Consider the following 14,253-nt stretch of genomic DNA (forward strand, 5'->3'; position numbering starts at 1 on the left):
GCTTTGGGGTTGCTGCAGAAAGGGCAAAGAGGTTGAGTTTTGAGTTCCCTCTTGAGTGCCCTGCAGTAGCCCTCAGGTAGCATAGCACAGTTGCCTCTTCTTTTCTTTCTGCAAATCCTGACGTGATGGTTTCATTCAGCCAGTGGCCTCCAGCTGGACACAGAGAAGTTGCTGCCATGCCAAGAGACAAGCACAACCACTGCCCTCTACAAAAAGGAGAGAACAAACACCCTGCAGGCTCCTTGTCACACAAGGAGCGCAATGGAGCTGTACCACCACTGTCACCAGACTCAAGCAGGTAAGATGGGACCTTTCACATCCAAAACACAGAACCCAGCAGCCACCACCACCACAGGCAGTGACTGGTAAATGCTGGGGTAAGAGCTAGACATGATCTTGCATTGACAAGGTTGCATTTCTCAGTGCCAGTCCTTTACAGCCAGGGTTTGGAGCCATCCATCCATCTTGTCTAACAACAGAGAAAAATGCCTGGGGTAATTACCGTGGATTTACAATACCTTCAGGGCTCAGCCTTATTTTGTGAAAAGCAGGCAGGAGCTGTATGTTCCCAGAGGGGATCTCTGAGAGGAATTCTCTTTTCCCCAGATAAGAAGGCAACCCCATTATCCAAATGGCTGTGGCCAGGATGGCACTGTCATGGAGCTGTCAGGGAACACGGCCATGGTGTCCTTTAACATGGCACGTCCCTCCTGCCATCCGGGCAGGGACAAGGTTTGTACCAGACCGGCATTCCAACACAGGAAAAAGGAAGGACGCTCCCTGCAAGCTCCCTTCTGTTTCCATGGCACCTGTAAAAAAATTCCTGTCCCCATCCAGCCCCCTAGAAATGTTGGTGTCAGTTTGCATAGAAATAGGAAACAAAATCGATGTTTGAAAATGCCTTTAGTTTGCTCACTTTAACAGTCGTTGAACCAAACAGAAAAAAGTTAAGGAACAACTGAAGTCTTAACATCTTACAGCCAGAGATGACTATAAATTGTACAAGGAACAGGAGTGCACCTGGGAGGGAATTCTGTTTTCGTAACATGCAAAAACAGATTATGTGCAAGAACTTTTTCCTAACACATTTGCAAACCTCAGAGGAAAAAGACATTGTCTAATACTGTCACACACATCTTATATCACAACTATTAAGTGTGTACAGAATTGAATAAGGAAAAAAAAAGCAAAAAAAAAAAAGTATCAGTAAACATGATGGCTTGTAAAACCCATATAGACAAATGCAGCATTAAGTCAATCCTGACCTCATAAACTGTCAAGATTTGATTCCACTCCATAAACCTAAAGTTTTTTTTTTAAAGGGGTGTGAAGCAAGGCTGCCATCTAAAACTTTAAAATTAACCCAAAAGGCAGCCCTCATAACTACTGTCTGGGCCACTTAAGAAAGGGTATAGTTGGTTATGTTTCCCCCTTAAGTGGAATTCTGTATGTATCATTTGGGATTACAGGAAATTTCCTTGGAACTCTCCATAACCCTTCTTACCACGCAGTTGAGGAGAGAGGTGCCGGTTGGATAGGGGGCAGGAATCCACTCCCTCCTTCCACCTCATGAATTGTCAGCACCCCTGGTGAAATTTTGACACACCTCAACCAGGTCAAAATTAACAACGGTGTTTATTTATACACAAGCCAAGCAGAGCACACACACTTTTTGGGCACAGTTGTATTCTGTTACACTGGAGTTAAGTTCTGGTTCCTTAACGCACATTACTGCATGGGATGTTACAGACCCCAAACTGCTCTCTGTCCAGAACAGTCCTCGTCACTCTGAAGGACTCAGATCTCTTATCAGATTTGGCAGCTAACTGCTTTTACGTGGTGTAACTACGATCGGAGTCAGACCGCCTATCTTCCAAATACCCAGGTCAGATTTTCACATTAACTATGGATCTCTGGAAGTTTTGAATGGATCAGCTCATGACCTGGACGAACAAGAACCCTTCCATCTCGTTTTCACAGTTTAGACTATTACCAGCTTTACCTTGCTTACCCTGGAAGTTCTAGTAAAGCCTCCAGGAGCTTCAGCAGGAAAGGCAGATTAAATATCCACAAAGCGTTATGTTTTGTAAAAATAAAGGCTTTAGTGTTTACAGGCAAGAAAAGATCTTCATTTTCTGCAGGACTCCACCGCTGCCAAGATGTCTTGCAAAATGTTGTTTCTGTTTTCCTTACTAACCTAGAGAAAGAGAAATTAAAACTGATGTAATTTGATGAATAACCTCTACATCACTGTTTACTCCAAAAAAACAAAGCAGAAATTCAAATGCATTTCTTCCTTGGTGGAGGAATGTTGAGTGTCGAACACCTGCCTTCTTGTACTACTGAGAACACAATAAGCTAAAGCCACAAACCTGCACGTGTAATTGAATATTCAGTGATCTTTTTGATTTAATTACCCATGGCATTTTACAGTATTATTCAGGGCTTGAATAACTAACAAGAATTGCTCAAAGAAGCTCTGTGTACTTTTGTCATTACTAGAAATCCTTTTTGATTACCAAGCATCATTTTTCTACTATAAAGTGGAGTTCTTATGCTTGAGAAGATTTTATTTCCAGGGATGACAGCCTGAGTCAAAAACATCTTCAGTGAAAAAATTAAAACAGGCTTAACAGCACAACTGTGTACTTAGAAACCTTAGCACTGCAGGACAGAAACGCCTTGAAAGAGAACTAAGACTACCTGAAGAAGCTGGGGGGCTTCTGTGTTGCACTGAGGCATGTCCTTGGTTTAATAGTCTGTGGCAATGCTGGGCATTAAGAAGAGCCCGTGTGGAAATCCACAGTCCAGTGTTTTTTCTGGGTCCACCAGTGTCGCAGCACCTGCAGCCACTGTGAATTGCCAAAGAAGCATTGCCAGCTCAGCTCCCGGGTACAGCAGTGACAGAGCACAGAACGGTGGGGCTGGGGGTGCAAATTACCCATTCTTGAATGACCCTGCCCTCATGCAGAGCCTGGTGACACACATTATGTACGTGAGTGGCCACAGCGTGACCAACCAAAACCTGGGGAGAGGGCTGGGGTGGTGCAGACAAGAAACCCCGGTATACACGGCATGAAGCTCTCCACCAGCAAGGTTTCATTGCATTCCCTGTAGCTGCACTTAATACCTGAGCGTGTGGATCTGTATTCCTTCCAGAACTATGGTCAGTACTGAACAGGAGAAAGTCTATTATTATTATCATCATCAACAACAGATTGGTGACAGTCCTACATGAAGAATTTAACCCCAGGCATCTATTGCTATTCAGTCACAGACATCCTACCCAAATGCTGGAAAGCTGCCCTATAAACCTAGAGACAGCGGTCTCACCTATGGCACCTGAATTCAAGAGAGCAGATCAACATGGGACTGGTGAAAAAGCGATGTTAAAAAAAAAACAGGAAAGGACTGGGAAGATCTGCCTGGAAGTTGCTGTTTTTATTGAGTATTGTTCCAAGGCTATTATAAGATAAAAAGAAAGGCCCACGACAGCAAAGAGCAAGACAATAAAGAATGGAATTGCTCTTCAGTAAGGCTATTGAGACACCCCGAGGTAAACAAGGCACAGAGCACAGACGAGCCAAACTCTAAATCTCACAGCAAGTGTCCTGACATCCTGACTTTCAAAGGACCTTCTGAACATTTAATAGCTCTTCCCACTGTCTCACAGCCAACAAAAACAATACTGCATTTTATCTGCCCCTCTTCCATACCTACATGCCAGAAGTCCAGTGAGAGCACCAGAGCGCGTGCCAAGTGCTGGGAAATTCTCACAAGTGTTTTGCAAAGGCTGCTTGATAGATACCAGCCTCCTCTTCAGATCTGGAGACATTCTGTGCAGGCAGCTTTCCCAGACAGAACCAGTCTCCCAGTATCCGTGCTGAATGTACAAAGAGATGGGCAGTTTCTTAGGGAGTAAAAGCAACTGCAGATACTGCTTTTGACTAAGCATTTAGGTAATCTGGAAGAAACGATCACCTAAACTCCAAGCATGCAAAAGGACAGAAGCTTTCATCCCCTCACAGTTCAGGAACTGTTGAGGGAACAGTGCTAGCAGAGAGCATCCAACTGGAACCTCACCTACTACCCATTTAACTCTATTTTTCTGTCTCAAAAGACAGAAATAACCAAACTTCACTCATGGGTTTCATGGAAGCAAAATTAATAGAAGGGAAAATGGGAGAAAATGAATCATGCCAGCTGCTAGGGATAAAGTGATCCTATTTATGACTCCATGTCTGCAAAACTACGCAGAGCCAGGCGGTGCAAAAAGAGCCCCTGTACTTTCACTGGAAAGTTCAGTTCTCAGCAAAATGGAATTGGGCAACAATGGAAAAAAATGTGTTAAATATCAGATCCCCTATCGTTAAGTGCTCTAGATAAAATAAATTAAACATTGGGGACCGAATCTCAACTGCTTTTAGGGCATCTGGACCCATTTACACCAACTGAATATGCTTTCAAGACAGAAGGGGCTGTAAAACCCAAAACAGCTGTGTCCAGGCACTTAGTGTCAAACATCAGAACCATCCTTGTGACAATAAAAGAAGGATCAGAAAACCCTGCTGAGTTACTTGAATGCAGCTTAACTCCACGCTAAGTGACAAAGCAGACAGAGCTATTTTGGAAGATAGCCACCTACTTCTGCACGCTTCCAGGCATCATAAAAGTTAGCAAGAAAAAACTACCGTGGGCTCTCTGGGCACTCCAGGCTCTCCCCGTGCCACAGCCCTTCAGTGAGGTAGCTGGTGATCCGGCATTTACTTCAGCCAGTAACACAGCCGACTCCCCAAGGGCAGGTTCTGCTCCTGCTCATGCACACGCTTTAACTAGCTGGAAAAGAGCATGTAGCGTGTCACGGGAGCTAGACAGATGCTCTCCTGTACAAGACTTTAGCGTAGCAGGTCTCTTGTCATCGGGGAACTATTGCAACCTGCCACGTTTCACACTCCTGCTTTTGGCTGAAGGATCCGCCAGAGAAATCTGTACTAAAACAAAGAAACCTGCACGTTCTAATCTCAGCATCATAAACAGGATGGCTCGTTTTTTTTTTAGTAAAGGTTTTTTGTGTTAGAAAACATTGCTCCACTGAAATGTACAGCAAGACTTCAGCTGGCCGTAGACATTTAAGAGAAAGACGCACTGGCAGACTGACACACCCAGTCACCTGGGGCTGAGCAGCACGTGCCCTCAGAACATCATCTGACACGAAGGGACAGTGGAAAGCTCTGAAGCTTCCTTGAAAAGCCAAGCAGTGTTTTCTAGCACTTTGCCTTCTTCCCTGAGAAGAAGGAACACCATAGCCTCACCATGACTGCATCCTATGCAGCAAATGACTGCTGCCTTCAGTGAGGCATTTGCCACCAACTCTCCCTCAGTTCTTCCACCAAAAGGCAAGTCACAGAGAATTCACATCCATGTGCATCCCTGGACAGTAGCCCAGCAAGCACGTCAGCTGTAGGGTGGGAAACACAGGGTTTAGTGTCTGAAGGGAAAGGTAGGAGCCAAATGTTTATGGGGGAAAGGAACATTCTCTTGTCTTTGCTCCTAGGGCTGCTTCGGCACTTACACAGGCTTTTAATTCAAAAACCAGAAAGTAAAGATGAGGAGGGGACCACCAACTAGGAGAAAGCCAAGGTACTTTTCTGAGCACTGCAGTTCTGTTAATGTCACTTTGAAGAGGAAAAAAGGAAATGGAGGTTTTTCTTTCTCTGCAGAAAGTAAGATCATTCAGGGCAGAGTTGTTGTGATCCAAGTGAAGGAGGAAGGAAAAAACAAATCACAACCAAGTACACGCTGTCACTGTGACCTGCATCCACTGCAGACCAGGCTGCAGCACCGTACTGCTCTACAGCTTACTGCCCCTGCTAGCGACTGGGGACATCCAAGTCCCACTTACTGTATCCCTAATTTATAGATCCAGAGAGTTCAGTTTTGGATATATGCCTTAATTCTCTCCTAGAAACAGTAACACTGAGCAGAAAAAAACAAATCAAAGTGGGGGCTGTGTTTAGCTTGGTTTTGCAATGTATCCAGGGCACTTAGAAATGTTAAGGGAACCTCTCATATATTCCTGTGAACAGGCTGATCTGTTGTGGTGAGTTTTTGAGAATTTCTCTGTAACTGATCAGAAAGGCACTTTGAGGCCCTAATATCCTGAAAATTATGTCTGTAAAACAACATAATGAATTCCAAAGTTATTTCACTGACTCCGGAGAAAGCACACTCCATTTACAAGTGTCTTTCTTCTAGAAATCATTTCTGCAAACCCCACTGCTGCTTTTTTTTTTTCCTTGAATACGATTACTGGTAATATTTCTGCAAACCAGTCTGAAAAAAATAATAAAATGTGACTGTACTTTAAAAGGTTTAACTCTCAGGAATAATGAATACTTAGATGGTAATAATACTACAGCAAGAAAACCTTTAAAAACAACTACATCATTACTTCCACGGCCTCTCACAAGCAAAGCCAGCTGTGAGACTGCTACAGTAAGTGCCAACTGCGAGGGTTTTTTTTAATAAGGTGAACACCTGCCCATTAAGAACCAAATGGAAACTAAAAAACTTATTTCATACAAGCTACCCACAGCTATCAACTGGTAGTAACAATTAGTTTTTAAATATAGCCAAATACAAACCAGCAGCCCAGCACAGAAGGCTCTTTAAGAACATTTAACGTTACTCACATTGAACACTTTAACATCTTTCCTACTTCTTATTTCTTCAACAAGATCCAGTGGCTTTCCCTTCGGTACTGGAATCGTTCCAAGTACCACGGTGCCAGGGTCGGTCAGCGTTTCCCGAACAGCTCGAATAAAAGCCTGGCTGAAGAGCTCCATCTTACCAATCTCATCTATGACGCAGATCTTTTTCTCTGAATCGCTGCCGTGGTTTACCTGTGGAAAAATGCATCGGCAGGCTGTAAACAACACAGAGCTTAGAAACAGCAACAGAAACAGTTTCTGTGCTAATAAAAATTACCTCCACAAGAAATCGATTATATTGTAATTCTGGGGGAAGTGGAAGAATCAAAGCCACTGTTGGTGACTGACAGGCTTTAAGTTTGTCATTTATATTTCAGCAAAGATTGTTGGAAGATGAGAATGCAGGGACAGCGTAAATACCTAAACACCAACTACAATAGGAAATATTCATATCAGTTTTCCTTCAAAGCAGCATTGGCCCTGTAAGAGCTATGTGACAGTTCAGAACTGCACTTTGCCTACCTAGCAACTCTCGTTAAACCTGAGGCACTCCTGTTTCTCAAAACATTGGCTTCTGCATTTCAAATAGATCAATATCCACACTGCACAATTATTGAAAAAAGACTTGCATTAAATCTAGATTTGGAATCTTGTCTTCTTGTAGCTTCAGGATGCCATTCGAAAAACAATTTTAAATTGAGAAGCCTGCTCCTTGTTATTTTAGCATAAGAAATGCTAAATCAAATTTTTATACCCTTATCTTCAGTTTCCAAGTTGTAAGTAAGATTTCAGATTTCATAAAGATTACTCTTCCATTATCAAATCATACAGCAAGCAGTTTTGCCTGTGCCAGCTGAGCCCCTAATGCTGCAAACTCAGGCATGCAGAGAAGCGAACAGACAGACCCAGGCAGGTCTCAAGGACTTTACCTCTGGCTCCAGAATTTGTAGCATCATGGTAAAATTTCAAGAGGTCAAAAATGTTTGTCCAAAGTAGAACAAGAAGTCAGTAGCCAAACTGCAAACAGAATTGTGCTGACCTCTCCAGAAGCAATGGTAACATTCACCTTCACATTGTGCCTCCCTTTTCTGTCTGATCTATTGCTCTGGCATAGTATCTTGCCACAAAATTGACTTGAACATCAGATTTGTGATCAGAACCTCACAGCACAGCAAGCAATGCAGAGGCACATTGTGATAGAAAGCCTCTAGAGTTGAAAAAAAAACAAAAACATAACTAAAACAAACACCAAATAAAACTAAAATCAGAAAGAGTGTAAGAAGGGCAAAAAACAGCATTTCCCTCAAAAAAACTAACTTTTTTTAAAGCTATCTTTAAAAAGCTATCTTTTTTTTTAAAGCTATCTTTAAACCAGGACATTTCCAGCTTTTTTCTCTCTATTTACTTCCAGGGAAGTGGAAGAGCTGTGTAACATGCATCCTGAAACTTTTTTCAAGCCAAGTCCCTGCTGAGCTGCTGTTTTATTTAAAAAGCTTTCACAGATCAGTCAGCTAAAAAGCCAACAGTCTCTAGGTCACCCCCAGAGAAACAGAACATTTTGCTTTGGATACAATCCTCAGTCCTGCCCGGTAACATTTCCAGAACCAAAGAGCTCACCCACTGTAGGATCTATCCCAGTTCTCAATGGAGCGAGCAAGACCCAAACCGTAAGAGCTGAAGCTGCCTGCCAGCCTAACCAGGCACCTTCCCACTCCCGCTGCTCTTTGATCAAACCAGACCATGCCTTGTTCATTTCCCTCTCCTCGTCTCAGGTCTGTGATCTTCCTCACCCTCTCTTGTCCTCTCCCCGTTCTGTACCACGTACATGCATGACCACATTCCCACAAAATGGATTAACGGTGCTTTCAGTGAGAACAGGGTCGTGCACTGTCCTACCCCTCTGGCCCCTTTTCTTCCTCTCTTTGCTCTCCTGTACTTCCAGAAAGCTATAAAACAATCAGAAAAAATGTTAATTTTTTCCCAGGAATTTCCCAATTCCTGCTAATACCCTTCTAGCAAGATCATTCGTGAACTTCAAATATATTAAGACAGCAGTAAAAGGATTCAGAGTATAGCACTGACTTAATGAAGCCTTTTTTATTTATTTTAAGCTATCCTTCTATTTACTAACAGTAGATCAAGTTACAGTGAAGTTAAATATTTTAAAAGTCCCATTTTATTCATATTCCCTTTCTCCCTTGCCCCTAACATCTTTACTTTCCTCCTCTCAGTCTTTAGCTTTCCTTGACAAAAGCAATCTGATCCTCAATCTCGTTTTAGCCCCTTTACACCCTTCTGTTTTATTACTTTTTATAATTATTATTATTTTTCTTTTTCTTTCTTTTTTTTTTTTTCCTAAGTTCATTAAGAAGTCCCTTCTCCCTTGGCCCCTTGAGATTAGGCAGTGTAGAAAAATCACAACACGATTTTTAGCAGTACTGTTCAGCAGCTGCTGCACAGTTTATGATATGTTATTGCCAAAGTCAGGTCTGTTCTTGTTTAATTTTGGAGAGGGGAAAGGTTGGGATGAGAAGAAGGAGAAGGAAGAAGGGACACAAGTGTAATAATTGCTTGCACTGTTGTAACAGGATAATGGAAGGATAGGGAAAAGCCACAAAACACTCAGTGTGCAGCAGCCTGTCTCAAATTATAGACTGCTGTAACATTTAAAACCTAATAGTAATTATGTAGCTGTAAACAAAAATAATCACTGGATTCAAGAAACAATGTTTCTACTGGAAGACAAAAAGAATCAGTGAGAGGGGAAAAAAGAGATAAGAGGAGCAGCGGGAAAATCGTTTTTCTTGGACCTACTAACTCCTGCCAGCTGTGTGTGTGGTAAGCCACCTGTACGTTTTGTTTACCTTACAACATGGAATCTGGTGGTATGAGAAGAAACTTCCTATCGGCTGTCCTTCAGCCCAAGGACAGCCTGGTCACAGGACGATGTCACGTCAAGGAGATGGGAAGTGATCTCTGCCCCTTCAGCTTCCCGATCCTGAAGTCAATCGGTATCAGTGAAACCCAAGAAAGAGGCCCTTTATTACCATCAAAAACTAGGGCTGTACAAGGGCCTTTTGATAACGCTCATTATCATCAAGCATCCATTTTTCAGCAGCTTTACTGTAATACTCACATTTCTCAGCACAGGTAGAACCAACTGCTCAAACGAAACGAGGTCTACAACATACTGTCCAACTCGATATTCACGTCTTGAAGCAGAAGAATCAGAACTGAATTTGAAAGACATAAACAGATCATTCTAAGTAGTAAATTTAATGAAAATTGACTGCAGTCATTTCAAGTGCATTTATTAGAAGAGTTACCCCAGTAAGTCAAACTCCCCTTAATTCTTCAAAGGAAAGAAACTCTGTAAGCCACGCATTAAGTCATGCTGCAGATAGCATAATTCAGATAATAAACATACCATAGGATACCTTCAGTACTATGCAAGCTTAAATTTGAACGCTGTATAGAAGGATAAAGGAATATAAAAGCTGTCAGATATATCTGCATTGAAACCAAAATAAACACCTGCAGTTCATGGAAGCATGTGAGCTACCTTTGAATTAGGTATTGAGACATTACAGACAGCAGCACAGCAGTAGCCCAAGGCTCAGAATGGGCTCCCAAACACTTAAACGGTCTTGGGAAAATATTTGGAAGGTTTCCATGTGCTGCATCACATATGCAAACATCATTCTTTTTCTTAAAATTCACACGTGGGATTTGTGGGCCAGTCAGTGGCTCCTTAAAAGATGTTGCGTGCAATTTCACTTTAATCTTCAGATTTTGTACCCATCAATTAGCTTGTGGAAACAAATAATCTTCCTTTCTGTCTACAACAAACTATTCACTGTATCCCAAAGAGACTTGGACTTGTGAGAAAAGGCTGAGCAGTGCTTCCTCTAATGGTGTAAAACGGGCACTAAAAGAGACCATCCTTCTCTAGCATATTTTCCATGTTTCCCTATGCAATAGACGTAGGCAGCAATGCAACAATGCAGGCATCGGCCAGGTCATGAGAACTGAACAAAGAACCTGACATGAAAGCCATATGTGCAATGGTAATCGCCTTCTAGAGGAGCATTTAACATATTGACACGCAAGAGAAGCCTAAAACAACAAGCTGCTTATAACAATTAAAATTTCAGTACCTGACTCTAGATAAAGGACCTCGTTTTCCAGATAAAGTGACAACATCAAATCCTCTTCTTCTGCCACCTTCTTTAACTTCCTCTGTGTAAAATCCATCAATGGGAACGTCTGAGGATCTTAGTGCCTGAGTGACTTTCTGGATCAAAGTAGTCTTTCCAATCCCTAAAATCGTAGGGGAAACAAAAGGTACACAGGATTAATCTTCTTTGGAAAAAGCCTGTTTTTTAAATACCACAGCAATGATGTGATTTAGAACAAACAAACAAATAAATAAATAAATAAATAACCAGTGTTTATTTTTAAGAACAATTTACAGACTTAAAAAGTGGTAGGAAAAGCAAGTACAGAAGCACCTTTTAAAGTCCACGTTGTACCAACACCATGTTTTATTAGTCTTTAAGAAGTATGCCTACAGTGAAGTCACAACAGAACAGTAAAAACATCCCAGGCTACCACTGAACTTGTTCACTTAGTGTCTGGACAGGCCACTAAGCTTGCCCTGCGACGGGCAAATACACAGGAGATTAGCCCATGCTGGGAGCCACACCGTTACACAACTGATATCCAAGCTAGCTACGAGGCTGACTGATCAATCTCCTTTTCTTTATCACTGCTCTTCGCTATCTTTTAAGATCAGAGATTAATTCATCCACTTTTTAGATTAGGTCAAAACTGATTGCTATTACCAGAAGCCTCACTTCCAATGGATTAAGCATGCAATACTTGATTCGTGTCCTAGCAATTGGAAGCACTCAGTACCCCCAAGATGTCAGATCCCACATGGCAAAAAAATACTTCCAACAACAGCAATTGAAGCAAAAGAGATTCCAGCTAGATATGGGAAGGGAAAAGCTTTTTACTTTTTTATCGTGAAGACAATCAAGCCCTGGCACAGGCTGAGCACTGTGGTTGTACAGTTTTCATTCTCAGGAGTTTTCAAAACCTGACTGGATAAAGCTTTGAGCAACCTGGTCTCATAGCTGGCCCTGAATTTCCTTCCTGTGTGAATTATGCTGAGGTCCTATAACCAATTCTCCCAGATCTAAGAAAGATCTTTAAGACCCTTCCCATCTGATGTCTCCTAGCACAATTTAATGTACCTTCTATGTGAATGTTGGCCATCTTCCAGGCACCCTCTGTTCTCACAAAGGAGCCCTCTCCCTTCTTTGCTGCTTTAGAAGAACATCCCTCAACAAAGCTGAGCATAAAAGAAGACAGTCGCCTCTCAGAATTTATTGTTAGCACTTCATTTTTTATCGTTCTTATTAAGAAAATCTGCTTTAGAAGATGGAAATTATCCTGCAGAGTAACTCTTTAAATTGCTGGAGACAAGGAATATAGAGAATTGTGATGTGTGTAAAGATGCCAACAGAAGTCTTTTTAATAGGGAAATTCCTTCCCTAGATTTTAAGCAGATTTAGGAACTACTTTCTTAACTGTCAGTCTCACAGAATGATTTGGGTTGGAAGAGCCCTTGAATATTATCTAGTTCCAACCCCTGCCATGGGCAGGGACACCTCCCACCAGACCGGGTTGCCCAAAGCCCCATCCAGCCTGGCCTTGAGCACCTCCAGGGATGGGGCATCCACAGCTCCTCTGGGCAGCCTGTGCCAGGGCCTCACCACCCTCTGAGGGAAGGATTTCTTCCTATTACTTGATCTAAATCTATCCTCTTCTAACTTAAAGCCATTTCCCCTTGTCCTATCCCTACACCCCCTGACAAAGAGTCACTCCCCAGCTTTCCTATAGCCCCCTTCAGGCACTGAAGGCCGCTAAAAGGTCTCCCTGGAGCCTTCTCAAGGCTAAAATACCACAGGCAAAACCTTCTGTGGCTTCAGGGGCATCTTAGCCAAGCACAACTTCTAAAATTGAAGGCCAGAGGGACCCCTGGCATTTGAACAACAACCAAATAACAACCGTGGCACCATCGGTATCTGCTGTCTTTCTGAGGCCTTGTCTCTGCATGGGAATTGCTACCGATCCAGCTAGGTAGGTGTGATCTCTCTGATTTGGTTACCTTCATTCAGTTAATTGCCAAAGTAAGCTAAAATGATTCCAAGTGAGTTTAAGAAAGCTTAAAATTACACATTTATCTAATCAGAAGAGTACATTCAATTTCAATTAAATGAACAGAGGCGAGGCCAGGGTCGGCCCAACCTCCAGTGCCTGCCTTTATTTATGGGGGTGGAGAGGCAGCACGAAGCGGGGAGCGCTTGAGATTAATTACAGACAACACCAGGATCAGGAGAAGGCTCACAAGAAGGAGAACCAGGCCCACGGCTTTATTAAAGCGAGCTCGGCAGCCGGAACAGCAGATCCGGCCATTTACCACCCTTACAGCTCGTCCTGAGGCGGGCGGAGCCTCCCGCGGCCGCCTCAGCCCCGGCCGACCCCGCAGGCGCTCCCCGGCTCCCAGCGGCTCCCCCCGGGCACTGCCCTCGCCCCGCGCTCCTCCGGCTGCCAGTGCCATTACCTGGGGGTCCCGTGAGGAAAACGTGCCTGGCCATGGCGGCCGGCCCCGCTCCGCACGGCGAAACGCCGCCCTCACACCGCCCTCGCCCCGCCTCGGCCCCGCCGCCGCCGCAGCACGGAGCCGGCCGGGCCCCGGCCGCCTGAGATGGCCGCCCGGGAAATGGCGGGGCCCGGGGTGGCGCCGCGGCTTGGCGCTGCCCGGCGCTGGGGTTGGCCCTGCCGTGGCGTTTGCCAGAAGAGGGGTGTTGTTTAAGGGTAGGGGAGAGGTGAAATGGGAGAAAACTAATTTCTGACACGTTTTTTTAGTCAGCTTGACCTACCTCTCTGAAATATCTCCCTGGATATCCCTGAGTATCTCCCTAGATATTTTTTATTTTTACCCAGTTCAGTAAACAACATGGTCCAGGATGTGTGGAAACAGACAATGAAAAGACAAACGAGTTGTCCTGACACCTCGGTGTGGACACCAAGTGAAGGGTGACCGGGGGTTAATCGACTGGCTTGCTACAAAGCTGAGCGAATTCAGGCACAAATGAAAGTGTTTGGCACGTTAAAAAAGATGCTGACAGACATCTGTCCACATCCCCAAAAAACATATATTGTCAACACCCTTTAGGCCCTGGAGATGGAGATTTGTAGGAGAGCAGGGGAGAGGATTTTGGAGCCCAGTCTCCAGACACACAAGGGTCAGCACTTCCGTGAGGTGGAAATCGTCACCGCCATTTTCAGAAGGCACTGCGGCACAGTGCTGCGAGGAGGTAGGGTTGATAAATCAGGTATTTGGCCCTCAGCTGGCACTCAGAACCAGAGCGCATCCCTTCAACTGAAGCCTCAAGCTGAGAGAGTTGAAATCCATTTTGTCCATTTGCCGGGAGAGTACCCTTATAACCAAATTCACATGCTTTTCCTGTTA

At 43.7% G+C, this 14,253-nt stretch overlaps 1 protein-coding gene across 1 annotated transcript; it reads right to left on the reverse strand.

The window, feature by feature from the left end:
- Positions 1-886: 886 nt before the first annotated feature.
- NTPCR (nucleoside-triphosphatase, cancer-related) lies at positions 887-13,504 on the reverse strand. Its single transcript, XM_068676778.1, has 5 exons — positions 13,342-13,504; positions 10,868-11,030; positions 9,847-9,943; positions 6,693-6,902; positions 887-2,197 (listed from the first exon to the last, which is right to left on the reverse strand). Exons 1-5 carry the CDS (start codon positions 13,373-13,375, stop codon positions 2,129-2,131), a joined length of 573 nt encoding a protein of 190 aa, XP_068532879.1. The 5' UTR covers positions 13,376-13,504; the 3' UTR covers positions 887-2,128.
- Between the last annotated feature and the right edge of the window lie 749 nt (positions 13,505-14,253).

This window comes from Anas acuta, chromosome 3 (assembly GCF_963932015.1).
Source record: "Anas acuta chromosome 3, bAnaAcu1.1, whole genome shotgun sequence".
NCBI lineage: Eukaryota > Metazoa > Chordata > Aves > Anseriformes > Anatidae > Anas > Anas acuta.